The 14480-nt window shown below is 39.3% G+C and overlaps 1 protein-coding gene across 1 annotated transcript in view; it reads left to right on the top strand.

The window, feature by feature from the left end:
• Positions 1-14480, top strand: part of pkd1a (polycystic kidney disease 1a) — a 72201-nt gene that overhangs the window by 9888 nt on the left and 47833 nt on the right. Inside the window, exons 2-6 of the mRNA XM_055041425.1 lie at positions 7662-7733; positions 10146-10217; positions 11623-11786; positions 12280-12530; positions 13455-13715. Of these exons, the coding sequence (XP_054897400.1) occupies positions 7662-7733; positions 10146-10217; positions 11623-11786; positions 12280-12530; positions 13455-13715 (820 nt within the window). The remainder of the gene's footprint in view (positions 1-7661; positions 7734-10145; positions 10218-11622; positions 11787-12279; positions 12531-13454; positions 13716-14480) is intronic.

Here is a 14480-nt window from a genome sequence, read left to right as displayed (position 1 = left end):
AACTGAGTAGGGTGAGCTTTTGAATAATGTGCATGTTTTCAACATTAAAAAGACAACAAACTGCTTTGTAAAACATTATATCAGTGCAGTGAAGGCACTTTATTATATTGCTGACTTAAAACAAAGTTTCCATAAACACATTTGCATCTGTTGCAGCTCGTCTACCAAAGTAAGAACAGGCGGGTCAGACCTCAAAGAGAGGAAAAGAAACTGATACCAGGCATTAAAAGTCTGTTTACTGCAGGGTTCAGCATCACTTTGAATGTTAAGTCCCAGTGAATTTTTGCAGGGAGGATAGTTTGTCGTTTTTCATTCCAACAGAAAGCATAACGGAGAAATCAGTGCATGCTTTTATGGCTGCTTGCTCATTTATCTCAGTTAGGAACTTGTCAGATCAAAAGTGGCTTGCATGACGTCATTGGAAAATTTGTGTTCTTTTTCTTACAAAAGGAAAAAGTCTTTTAAAAAGTGACAAAAATGAAGAAATGCTAATGGTGAAAATGTTTTTTTGTTTACTCCTAACTTCGGCGCAGATTATCTCATCGATTGATTAATGAAAGTATTTTGATTAATCGTTTCATTTTCCACTGGCTCCTGTTAAATCATGAATGGGAACTAATGACTTTATGACGAGGTAAACTTTTGCCAAACTCATGCTTGTGACAGATTGGCCTGGATATGAATGAAATCTGTAATTTTACGCGACGAAAAAAAATATTTGGAAACATCTGAGCTCTACATTTGATTAAAATATGGAAGGTTTCTGTTAGCAGTATCTCACATGGTATGCAAATAAATATGCATTTGCATTAATTTAACTCAAGGAGGTAGCATCTGACGTCCAAAGACGTTCGTCACTGCTGTTTCCTAAAGAGTGACAAATCAAATCAAATCAAATTTTATTTGTATAGCACATTTCAGCAAGGCATTTCAAAGTTCTTTACATCATAAACACAAGAACACAAAGTCATGCAAGATAGACAATACATTGTTACATATTACATTTCAAAAACAATTCTAAAAAGGTGTGTTTTTAGTTGCGATTTCCTGCCGTATCCATACGGCAGGAGTCGTCATCGCGTGACCTTGTAGGTGTGCGTTTATGCCTGATTTGATTCTTGTCTGTGGAGTCGGCACACGCTACACAAGGGTGGCGATTCAGACACTTGAAGACATCCTAGAATAACACCCAGCACAGCTTGCACCGAATGGTAATAAGAGGTTTTCAGGGTGGAAACGGAGAATGTGTCCAGCTCAGAATAACAGTCAAATATTTTCATGAAATGTAAACTGGATATGTTTTTCTTTCTGTCTTAATTTACATTCACACCAAAAAAAAATAAAGTAAAAATGGAACATGTTTTTCATTTTTGCCTTAATTTCAGGAATGTGTCTTATCCACCAACAGTAAATGAGGAGATTTTCCAACATAATCATATCTTTGCACAAGACTGTTAGGACTAAAAGAATAGAAAAAACCCCATCTAAAACCATAAAACTGAAGAAATGCTGCAGAGGCTTCTCATTTTAAACCACAGTCTGGATCCGCTGTTTATCTGCAGGGAGGAAGTCACTGCAGGTCCAGCTTAGTTCGGTTTCAGGCCAGTGAACCTGAAACGGATCAAAGAATCAGGGAGAGCAGAGAGCAAAGTGAACAGGTATGAAATAGAAGCGTCGAGCTGAGAGTTTTTCCTCATCCTCACCAAAGATTGTTTCAGCAGTCACATCTGCTGTCAAGGTCACTGACACACTCATTGTCTGCTCTGGAGGCTTACTTAATAACAGGCTTTCTGGTGCTTGTCGCAGAAGTTTATACGAAAAGTTGAGTCTTTAAATTGCTCTGTTCTCCTCATGTGTGGCATGACTGCCTGGCAAATGAATGGAAACGCTGGGAACAACATGAGAAAGTTGACTCATCTCTTGGGACTAAAAAGAAGACTTTATGGAACAAGACAAAAGCAATTTGAGCTCCGGTAAAAAATGGAAAGAAGGAGAAGAGAAAAGAGAGATACAAAGATACAAGCAATTTGTAAATATTTCTCAACTGGCTAAGCATTTGCCACTAACATCCCTGAAGTTAGCAATTGCCCTGCAGCTTATTATCAGTGCTTAACTAAGGCACAAAATTGTAAATTTATTGACTAATCAAGAGCAAACAAAGTAATTTTAAACAGAACAAAGATGTTAAAAACACAAATTAAAATTAATGAAACCTTTGTTCAATTTTGGAAACAGTAATGGAGCATTGCAGGCACCAAACCCTCTCTCAGTCCTGCAAGGATAAGTGTGTTAGGTAATGGGTGAGTGGATAATGGAGCGTTTTCAAGGTTTTTTGTGCTTAGTACTCCTTCTGCACAGGAATGGCAGCAGAAACGTTCACCAAAACTATACAGGAAGTGCACTTTAAAACATTTAAAACTTTGTAACACTCATTTGCAGCAGTTCAAGCTATATTTTTGGTGTCTTAATACGAAACCATAATCTCATGAATAATCTCATGACTATGAGATTATGGCAATATCTTTTAGTGAAACTAACTAAAAAAAACTAACAATTCTTTAGTTTTTTTTTCATGAATAACAAAACAATTTTGAAAATTACAAACCGTTTTGAAGAATTGGGTTCAATGTTCTAGTTAATGTTTGTAGTTTTTATTCTCGTCTAATTCTTGGATAGCACCAACTAAGCTAATGCTATCATCATTAGCAGCTAACAGATAGCCTGTCACAATACTGCCATGGTGCTTTCAAATTATGTCATTTTGGTGCAAGTACTCAAAATACAAGTACGCTATTTGTTTAAAAGTGGTGGAGACTTCTTATCAAGATGCAACTAACTCTATTGGAGCAATGCAAAACATCCATCCATCCATCTTCTAATACCTTTCTCCCTGACGGGGTCGGGAGGTGCTGGTGCCTATCTCCAGCTGCGTTCCGGGCGAGAGACAGGGTACACCATGGACAGGTTTCCAGTCTGTCGCAGGGCAACACAGAGAGACAAACAAGACAAACAATCATGCGCGCGCACACACTCACACCTCGGGAGATTTTAGAGAAACCAGTTAACCTGACAGTCATGTTTTTGGATTGTGGGAGGAAGCCGGAGTACCCGGAGAGAACCCACGCACGCACAGGGAGAACATGCAAACTCCATGCAGAAATCCCCCAGGCCGGGAATCGAACCCAGGACCATCTTGCTGCAAGGCAACAGTGCTGCAATGCAAAATTACAGTTTTCAATTCTCGCATAATGTTGGAAATAAAAAAGTGCAATTTACCATTTTGAGCGACTGATATATCCATGAATGTTTTGTTTTTTGTTCTTTTCATGTTGGACGGTGGTGTTTTCACTTCTCGGCTTCGGTTGTTTTATATTACTTAAGGATTCCCTTTCAGTGGGATTAAAGTTGGCGGTTATAATTTGTTGAAGCAGAAATTACTGCAGACGATAGTTTAGTTGCTCTCTTTTCTCTACACCACATATATTTGGCAGAACTTTGGCGTGCGTTGCGAAATCCATTGCATACCGGAAATTCAAACAGACAAGTGGTGGAAGCTGCAGCTCCAACTGTGCCATAGTTTACTCGAAACATTTGTTTATGTTTGCTTCCAAGTTTGCTCGGATAATAACCGTTTTTATAGTTACTGGTACTGCTAGGGGTAATTTTGTTTTTCAGACAAATGGCATAGATATTTTCACCCAAATTATCCACCACTGCAGTCCTGACATAAATAAAGATGTTTTTGACTGGTACAGTCTTAAAGACAATGAACAGGCCGATTCTTTTCCTCTACTTGCAGATGTTATCATTTGCATGTACAGTTCTCTGTGCATGTGTGAGCGCGTCGTTTTTAGGCTAAGTGTGTTAGACCGCTGTGCACAGCTGCCCTTCACTTGCCAGCTGGACATTGGACAACCCACGCAGCAGCGGCTGGAAAACTGGACAAAATGTTCTAAATAGAGGAGCGAGAAGAGCGGAGAGGAGCCAAAATGTGAGGCAAGATGATAGACTTTTAGACCAGAAAGCCTCTTTAATCGCATGTCTCCTTTTCCAATATCGGTATCCCAGACTTTGCATGTTTGCAGAAGGGAAATCAGTCAATAGAGGCTCATGATGCCTCGGCTGTCTCCTCTCCTCCATGCCTCCTAGAAAAATCTGGGAACATGTGGAATTTGATTTAAATGATGTTTTATGTCTGTATATATGGAAATGACATGCTGTAGTCCTTGTCCCAAAGTCTAAAGTCCATTTATTCATCCACCCATACGTACGTCTGGGTTCCACGTTTTAAATCTGATAACTCCAGAAAAACCAAGACTTTAGAATTTCATATTTGCATCTAGGAACTTTTTTACATTTTGATCTGACATTTCCAGTAGGAGACCCGGTTCTGGTTCAGACTGGGTCAGCGTTTAACTGAGCTACCGTCAGACAGCCACAGTGCAGTGGTTGCTCTCTCCCCTGCCTTTTCTTTCACACCTGACTTTGTCTCTTTCATTACGTTTGACCGGCACAGCTAACCCGTCGACTTGCTAGCGCAGACGTTCCAACGTTGAGCAGTTTTGGAGGAAGCAGAACAAGCAGAGAAGTGACTGGGGGAGCAGCACAGTAATCAGGAAAAGAGGCCGAGGGGATGAAAGCAACCACAGAGGAGCCTGTGTTTAGTGGGTTAGTGGAGCGTTGGCCTTCACTTACAGGGACTTGGACTACTTTGCTGCCAAGATGCAACAGATGTCAGTCTGCCATCTACATGCCGTTTTTTCTTCTTTTTCCTTTTGTGCAGAAGATCAGGCGAATATCAGCGTAATTGCTTTTTGTCTTAATTATTTCTTCAGTTCGGTCATCTTTTTCCCCTCGTTTTTTTTTCTCCATCGATATTTCCTTCAGTGTCCCTTCCAGCTCCTCCTGTCATCCCATCTGACCAAACACAGCAGAGCCAGCGAGGATTTTCTGTGTGTGTTTTCATCTCCCAGCTCAGAATAAGTGGCACCAGACAGGCCTTATAAGGAGTTGTTAGATCATTGGCCACACTGTTAGCAAAACAGAACCATATGTGTTCGGCGCTGTATGTGTGTGTATAAATGAAACCATGTGTGTCCAGGGGTAGCAGAGAGAACGGGAGTCTGTTGTTCATAGACGAGCCGAAGGTCAGATTATATGGTCATGTTAAGCACACATACGTATAGTCTCTCTCTCTCTCTTTCTGCTCTATCTCTGGTTGTCTCTGTTGAGTCGACTCTATAAGTGTGAGAAACACACACACGTGACACAGAGCCGTGACTTGAGGGCGGTTTGTCGACGAGATGCTTTGAGCGATCAGGGAGTGGGCGGGGCTTTGTTCCCATTGCTTCCCTTTTCTCGTCCACTGATGGGTTTAGCAGAGCAGAGCTCTCTCTTTCCCTCTCTCTTTCTCTTTCTTTCGCTCGGTCTCCATCTTTTCTTACACAGCTGGTCTGGAATGTACAGATGTTTCCTTTTGGGAACGGGCGTCCTACTCTGTTCACACACACACACACACACGAAAAGTAAGAGTGTGAGAGAAGAAAGAGAGGCGTGCCGTCCCGAACACTCCGACCTTCTTTTTCTCTGGTTCTGGTTGTGTTTTCTGTGAATTTAGAACCTGCTGAGCGACACTTTACTGCAGTTATTTATTTCACTGCTGCACATTAGCAGACAGTTTTTGTCTGCCTGCAGCTCTGTACTTCTTGTTCCTGGACATATTATATTTCTTTTTGCATTTTTATTCTCACGTGCAGCTGAAACTTTGCCTGGAAGCCCGGCAGCGGAAACCAAAGTCACTGAACTCCACACATCTCTGAAGTATCATCCGCAGACCCTTTTATTTCCATTTTTGCGGTTGTGTGTATACAAAATGCATTTTGGGTACGTGAAAATTACAAATTGTAAACATCTTTGGAGAAATATACTCAGCCTTTTTTGAAGTGGGTTTTTTTCAGCGTTTTTTGGGGGGGTGGGGTTTCAGGAAAATAATTGACAGGCTTAGCATGGCTAACCCAGTTTCCTGCAGATGCTGCTCATGAGTGGAAACAGGCTTGATTCAGATTTTCTGTTCAGTGCCACTTTGCTTTATATTACATTTGAAACCACATGGAAAACGAACAACATCCTGCCAGGCTGTAAAGACTCATTTAGATCCAGGATTGCTCAAACTGTGGCCAAAGTATACATTTATGATGAAGACTGCAAACCCTGAAAACTGAACGTGGTTTTTTTTTTCAATGTTGGGTCCATGAGCGCTGTAAAAAATATCAATAAATTTGAAAAATTATTAAATATCTTTTGTCTTTAAGTGTTATTTCAATAAATACCACAAGACATTGGGATAAACTCCACGTTAATCTGAAAAGAGATTTTGTTTTGAGTAATTTGTGAGGTTAAAACAAACAGGCTAACAGTGATGAACCGAAATACACAAACCCAGGGACAAAATAATGGTGGTTTCGTTCTGCTGAGGCTGAACTTTGACCCGGTAATGGCATCAAACCCAACCCAACTGTGTTCCAGTTCCAGGTTTGAAAACAAGTGGGGTTTCCTCACTGACAATGTCTGGAAGAAGGCTTTAAAATCATCAGGGCACAAAATGTTAAATGGGATGTAGATTTTTAGAAGTGTAAATAAAACTGCTGTTCTTTTTTCCTCTCACTTTTTTGCAATTCTAAGTTGGTATGCAAGACAGCCATTTTGGATTGTGAGGTCAGGTCTGTGCAAAACCTTTGTATTTCCCACATGAATATACCAACTTTTAAGAATAATTTTTATCAACTTCAACCGTAAAATCTCAAATTTTGAGAAAATAAAATAAAGATATTGAAGCTGCAGTTTTTCTGTCATATGATTAAAAGTATTTTTAGCAATACTTTTGGTCCTTCTTTTATACTAAATATTACAGATCCAGATAAATACTGTAGATTTGAGTATCTCAAACCTTTCTCACTCCAAGCTGTTATTAAGGCTGTGAACGTTCAGTATTTTTAGCACGAATAACGAAAAGAACATCCTTGCAGTAAGATAGTGGTTGCCGATCTGCTCTGTTTGCTCAGTACCAAACCGAACCCTCAGCACTCGGTTGGCTCTGATCTCCTCTTCCTGCCGCAGATAAGCAATGAAAACTGAGTGAAAGTGTGTGAGTGAGGGATCACTCCTGCTCCAGGAGCCGAGCCATAGGAGCGGATGAAGCAGACGTATATAATTAGCCTGACAAATGCTGCTTTAAGGCAGGGGCGTGTGAGGAGTTGACCTTTGCAGTGTTATTTCCTCATTAGTCAACGTCTTCCACGTTTCCTGTATCTGTTCTGGCTTTAAACTTTACGAGTTCAGAAACTACCTCTTAGCCTTTAGTGAAAGCATTTAGTCATTTTTATTGTCATATTACAGTGAATAAAACCTCAGAGGGAGCACTTGTGTCCATCTCGCATACTTCTGCTTCTGGTTGTGCTCCGTCTCCATCTTGAATTTTATCAATTGAATGTCTCAGTCTTTCGTTACTCCGCTGGTTGAGCATGTGGTTCTCCTAATCCCAAATAATTACCCTACATAATTCACTTCTGGCCACTGATGATGATGGTGTGTTCTTGAGTTGCTGTGTGTGCATGGGCTTATTTTAAATGTGGACCATATTGGGTTTCTTTCTTTTCCCACAGAGATCTGTCCAACAACCACATCTCTTCCCTTGACACCAGCCTGCTGGATCGTCTCACGGGCCTCCGAGAGCTGTAAGTAAACACTGCGCTGCGTCATCGTCTCCTCGATTCATTCGTCTCGATTTATTTATCCGCTTGTCATTGTGGTGAAGCACTTAATTCCTTAATATTCCTGCACAAGTGTAACTTGAAACGAGAGAATTTCACAGATGAGATTTTTGTCTCCTGCAAAAAAAAAGGCGAAACTTTGCTGCAGACTGTCATTAACTTTTTGAAATTATGTAATTTTTTTTGTCTTTATTTTTAGTGAAATAAAGAATGATGTGTAAAAAGTAAGACATATGACAGAAAGGGCACAAGATTTTTAATCCAACGATTATTCTGAGTATATTAATGTGGAGAAACGATTCAGTGAATTAGATAAAAAAAATTTAAAAAAAACTTTATGCAAAAATAGCTAACTCTTTGCTGTTATACTTCGATGAGTGGGGTATTAACGTTATTAATCTTGAAAACCACATATCATTTTCTTTGCACTTAATTATGTGTCATTTTGTGTTAAATCTGTTACATAACATTCAAACAGAATACAGTGACGTTTGTGGTCTTAATTTAACAAATGTGCCAAGGTTCAGGAATTCCTTTACTTTCCACTCCAGCTAATAATTTCACATCCTTTTGTTTACATTAAATATCAAAATCAGCTATTTAACTCAGACACAGTTAAATCATTTAATAAATAGTCAATCTATAGGAAAGACGTACATATTTATATATATGAATACTAATATTGTAACAAAGTTTTTCAGTAGTTTCCATTCAATTTTTGTACAGCTTCCTTCTGGATTTATATGTTTGAATATTTTATATACTAAAAAGTGAACAAGTGTGGGATAAAAGACAAAACCTCAGGCTGAAATCACTAAAGAAGATGATCAGTGAAGGTCCAAAGAAAAATATTGATATATACATATTTAAGAAAGTCTGGGTCACTGGAAGCAAAGAGAGGAAAGACTCCAGTGAGTCATGGTGAAGGTCTTCCCTGTCGTGGGCCGCCGGCGGTTCTGTGAGCATACAGTTAAAGAGGAGGGGGATCTGGAGCCGCACGTCTCCGAGTGAATGAGGAAGATGAAAAGAGAGCAGAGGAGGAAAAATCTCGGTTTAGTCTGAATGTAAGTAAGCTGAAATCCCAGGAGGATGTCAGTCGGACTGCGGCGCTTAAAAAAAGCCCCACATAGTGCGCACACATGCGAATCACGCTACGATTAAGTTCAATTACAGCTCACTGCCCAGGGCTCCCACTACCTCCCTCTTTTCATCTTTACATCTTTTTCTTGCATTACTTTTCTTTTTCCACTCATTGTACGGGCATTTAAGCACGTTGTGTGTGTGTGTGTGTGTGTGTGCGTGCGTGTACGTGTGTGATGAGGGCGAGCTCTGATGGTTTCCATCAGTTCCGTCCAAACCGCCACACAACGGGCCCATTATTGAGCTCTCAGAGTGAGGAGGGAGTGAGTGGAGAGAGGAAGAGGAAAGGAGACAGAAAGCAAGACACATATACGAAGAGCAGGGTTGAAATGATTAATCATGAGTAATCAATTATGGAAAGTTAGTAATCAATTAACTGGATTAAACAGACTCAAAAAAGACCAGGTGCTTGAAGAACAACAGTCTAACTAAGCCAAAACTACAAATTATGTATACACTTTGCATTTAAGATAATAAAAACTTTCTGCCTATAAAATATGTCCAAAATCTTATTGATTAAAAATTAAGTTAAATTATTTTATTTAAAAAATGGGTTAACTAATTAATAATTGGTTAATAAAAATAAATAAATAAAAATTAACTCATAAGCCCTGCACTTTTTTAATGCTGTCAGGCAAACTTAGCATTAATAACCCTCATGTTGATGTTAGACTTTTAGCTTTAGTAAACATTTTTTCCCCTAAAATGATTATTTATTCACTTAAAAAAGGAATTGAATTGTATATTTATTTGCATATTTCAGCGCATTTCTAATGTTCTACTAAAAATAGTGTGAAATAGTGAAAAATCTGCAGTGTGTTCCAACTTTTATCTGACCGACTGATTAATTGATTTCTAAAATAAGCACTTATTACTTTAAAAGAGAACACATTTGGCAGAATAAATCGCGGAGGAACAGAACTGGGGTGCGTTGCGTTTTCTGTCGAGAACGCCGGCAGACGTCTCGTGACATCATCGTCTGACAAAGACATGATCTTTCATCCAAAGCTCCTTCTCATTAGCACACAACTGGATACAGCAGAAAAAAACTGTTCTAGACGCTCTTTAATCAAACGTCTTTTTTCTTCGGTTAGAGTTTTGTTTCCCTGGCAAACCCACACAACGCTGGTCTTGTCAAAGTGACAATGTGGCAGTAATTAACCAGTGCAATTACAGAGGAAGAGACAAGACGTTTTGTTCTAATGTCATAAGTGATTTCTTTGTTTCTGACCCCAGAGATTTGAGCAACAATCAAATCACCACCATCGACGAAAGGATATGTGACAACTTAGGCAACCTAACACAAATGTAAGTGTTCATTATTTACTGTGACTCTCTCTGTAACTCTTTGACTCTCCACAGGGATCACTGAATGTATGAAATTACCAAAAAATGGTGAATTGCTAATCCAGTCCAGCAGCTTTTCTTTACTATGCTATTTCTGCTATTATTATTTTTCTCATAATATATTTGTACCCTTCTTCTGTTTGCTCTGTTTTGCTGGTTTAGTTAAAGAAGTTAAAGTTTTCCAGATTTTATTTACTTTTTTAAATATAAGATGCCGAAAATTACCAGTAGTTTTAATTTTTTTCCCTGGTGGATGCCGATCAGCGCGACGGTTTGGTGGATCAAAATATGTATTTTTAGCCTTCAGTCTATATATTTAAGACTGAATGTCCATGATTATAAAAAGCTGAACTTATCCTATAGTTAACATAAATACCTAATCTGAGCATGGTTTAATTTCTTTAACTCAAAGGGTTTGTTTGGCTTAAAATCTCGTGAAAATATTAAAAATGCTGCAGCATTTCTAATTTAGAGTGTTGTTGATCGATTTCTGGTGTGCCCATATTTTTCTGTCTGTCTAAAACGTGAACATCTGACAGTGTTCAGTCAGGCTAGTTGCTCGCTGCTGCATTTAAGGCGGCAGACCGAGGAAACTGATTAAAATGCCTCACAGCTGGTGTCCACTGTAAGCCAAAACCACTTTCCGCTGCCACAGGAATATTTATTAATTACCATAAATCCAGCTGAACGTAGCCATTGTGCCAGCTTCATTGCCCAGGAATTTCTCCACACACTATTACCTCCAGGAAAATTTATTGGATGAGAAAAGACATGATGTTTTCTGTAAACAGCTTCAAAATGTGGTTTAATCAAGTGAGATAAACATGCATGAATTGCAGAGTTTGTTCACGGCCTAGGAAAAGTGTTCACAGCCCTGCAACTGCCTGGATTTTGGATTTTATGTGCTAGACAAGCACAGAGTTCTGCATAAATAGGAAGGAGGAAAATTATTTATTTCTAGTGTGAATTTGTATTGAACCACATGAGATAAAACCTTCTGGAAGTAGCTTTTGTGGCCATCGGTCTTTTAAGGAATGTGTCTATTCCTTAAAACACATCTTGCCCTTTAAGCTCAATGAAATTAAATAGTACAAATTTGCATTTTTCACTTTGACTAGACCAATTTACCACTTGAATTAGCTTTGATTTAAACCATTACATTTTAGCTTTTTGGTGAGATGTAAAAAAAACTTGGCATGTTAGTCAAAAGTCAAACTTTCATTATGTTTTGATTGACTGAACAAACATAAAGACCTTCCAACCTGAAATGACAATGTAAGCTGTTTACTTTGACCTATTAGGATTTAAAAACATATATAAAATTTTACCTTTTGATAACTTTAGTCCTGTGTGTTTGTTTCCACAGCGATCTGAGCAATAATCCCTTTGTATGTGACTGTAAGCTGTTCTGGTTGGTGAAGTGCCTCAAGGAAAAAAGAGTCCAGGTCCGACGTCCTCATGCTATGCTGTGCAACCAACCGGCTGCACTCTGCCAGCAGCCTGTGCTCAACATTAGCCTGCAAACCTGTGGTAAAGAAAAAAAATCCAAATGTATACCCAAAATCTTACAAACCGTTTTAGATGCATGCAATAAATAAATAAAATAACAGCAGAAGGGCCGTTCTTGGAGCAACAGTAGAGCTGATATAAATCTGCAGAAATGAAGATCAAGAAGGAGAAAGCGATCCATATTTGGAGATCTTACAGCTCTCTCGCCAGACATGCACTTGCATCCATATTCTTAATCTCTGGTTAGCAGATTAATCCGGCTGACCTCAGAGACCTGAGACTGGTTCACTTCCTCTGAATCCCAAAAACAAAGGCAGCGAGAAAAATATCAAATTGTTGTTTGATATTTTCTAATTATTTCATGCCTATCTTTAAAACTCAGATTATTGTTATATTATTTCACTTGACTTATGACGTGTTCATTAGAGCAATAAACACGTCACCGTTTGACCTTTTCTCCTGGCAAAATGAGAGATCTTGCAATTAAACCTTAAATCCTCCATCTGCGGTCCAGGTCTCAGCTACGCCGCCTGTCTGGAGGACAGCAGCAGCCGAGGAGGAGATCGAAGCGAGCTTGTGATCTTCACTTACTCCAAGCCCGGGAACTACACGCGCGAGCAGTGCAACAGCGTGTGCTTCGGTTTGTCGCACCTCTACGGAGGCTTGGGAGAAAGGCACGAGTGTCTGTGCAGCACGAACAACGAGCCCAACTTCATCAGCGGGTCCCACTGCTCGGCCGCCTGCACCAACCGCCATGTGATGACGGTATGCGTGTTGCTTTACTCTTCTTACTTTACTCTGGACGTTATTTCCAGACTCCTTTGTGTCACTTGCCAGCTGCAAATCTGAGTGAACAAGGTTTACGGGGAGTTCCTCAAGGCTGCACTTTTGGCTCACTTTCATTCAGACCAGAATCATTCAGTCTCACTGTAATTTCAGAGATTTTGAAATTGGTGTAAATAAATTTTTGACGTGTCAATTTTTACAAATTTTTTTTATGAAATATAAATCAACCAGATGTGAACTCATCTCAAAAGATATACATTTTTTACATTATTTTATTAATTTTGAGATATTCCATCCCTTTTTTAATCAACTTCTCTGTTGAGTGAGAAATATTTTAAGTCTAAATCTGCCAGAGGTGTGAATAATTTTGGACTTCACATACGCTTTCTCCCGCTCAGATTATGGAGCGCTTCAACTCGGCGTGTCCACTATATTTGTGGGCGGGTGGGACAGAATGTTCTCCAGTTAATGAAGAAAGACAGAAAACATTATTTTTGGTCCCAAAGATGCAAAGTTAGAGATCGGACTTGCCAAAATAAAGGGGTTTCTGTCAAATCGGCACTAATTTACTTTGAAGTTGCTCAAACCCTGAAGTCTTCGGGCCTGCAGGAACTGTTAAAATCAGGACTAAAAGCATCACAGTTTCTGTCAGCTTTCACATAAACATTAATAATTATTCAGCCATTTGGATTATGTCTTAGCCTTTAATTTGCAGTAAAGTTTGCATTTTAATGCTTCTTTCTTTTTGTATGATTTCAGATTTTACTGTCTCTCTTTATGTCCCTTCTTCTTACTTTATTTTCCGTCCAAATACTTCTATTTACGCTGATTTTTTTTTAACAGCTTGTTTTGCTTCTTAAACACTCGCCTCCACTTCCTCACATACTTTCCTTCAATTGACAGGAGTGTCGGTGGACTCTGGCCCGGGATGTGTTTGCGGTGGAGTTCTCCGTCTCGCTCAGGGCTCTCCCGCTGCAAAGCGTGCACGACCTCATCATTTTCTCCGCCACCTCCTCTGTCACGCCCGTGGCCCTTTCCTGGGACTTCGGCGATCTCTCGCCTCGTCTCAGCTCCACGGAAAAGGGCGTCACCACAGCAGCGCACAAGTTTGCAATTCCAGGACATTACACAGTCAGTCTGAAGGCCGGGGCTGGACACAAGGAGGTTAGAGACACATTTTTTTGTTTTTACTGAATGCTTCTCATTTATTCCTAGAACTGGTTTTGTCCATTTACAGCTTAGAAGGCATTTGGCTCTATTTTTAAGCCCTGCCATGCCGGTCAGTAGTTTACACTTTTAAAAATATGCTTTTAAGTTATTACTTTTCTAGATCCTATCTGGAGGTCGCAGTTAATTTTTTTCCTCTTTCCTATTAACAAAAATATGTGCCTAAACTCAGACTATTATTTGGTGAAACGTCTTTTTGTGACATCGACATGCTTCTGGGTAAAACTCAGTCTGGATATTTAGACTAAAATTTACTAAAGCTGCTTTCTTTCCTGGCACTGATCCAGGCTTTTAAGCAAAATTCGCAGATGCCTGATTGGAGCTTTCCAAAACTCTACCTGTAGCTTCTTTTATCCATTCCCAAAACACTCCTGATGTGTATTTGGAGTCTTTTGTCCTGTTGGACTTCAGGTTTAGCAATCTGATACAGATGTAAAAAAAAAAATAAAATAAAAAGTTTAAGTTTATCATAAACTGAAATATACTGGTAAATTGTTGTCATAGCATAATGTGAGACAGTAACAGGCAGGCAGTAGTGCAGGTATTTAGGTTAAATACCTGAAAACCATCAAATTTAATTCAAATCAATGACTTCATTCTTGAAATTTGGACACAAGATGACAATAATAATCCAAAAATATGATTGCCGGGTCCGGGACGTAAACCAACCATTTTCAATTCAAGAGTTATAAATAAATGATT

Source organism: Poeciliopsis prolifica, unplaced genomic scaffold (assembly GCF_027474105.1).
Source record: "Poeciliopsis prolifica strain line A6 unplaced genomic scaffold, Auburn_PproV2 SCAFFOLD016, whole genome shotgun sequence".
NCBI classification, from domain to species: Eukaryota; Metazoa; Chordata; class Actinopteri; order Cyprinodontiformes; family Poeciliidae; genus Poeciliopsis; species Poeciliopsis prolifica.
This window is presented reverse-complemented; position numbering and strand designations above follow the sequence as displayed.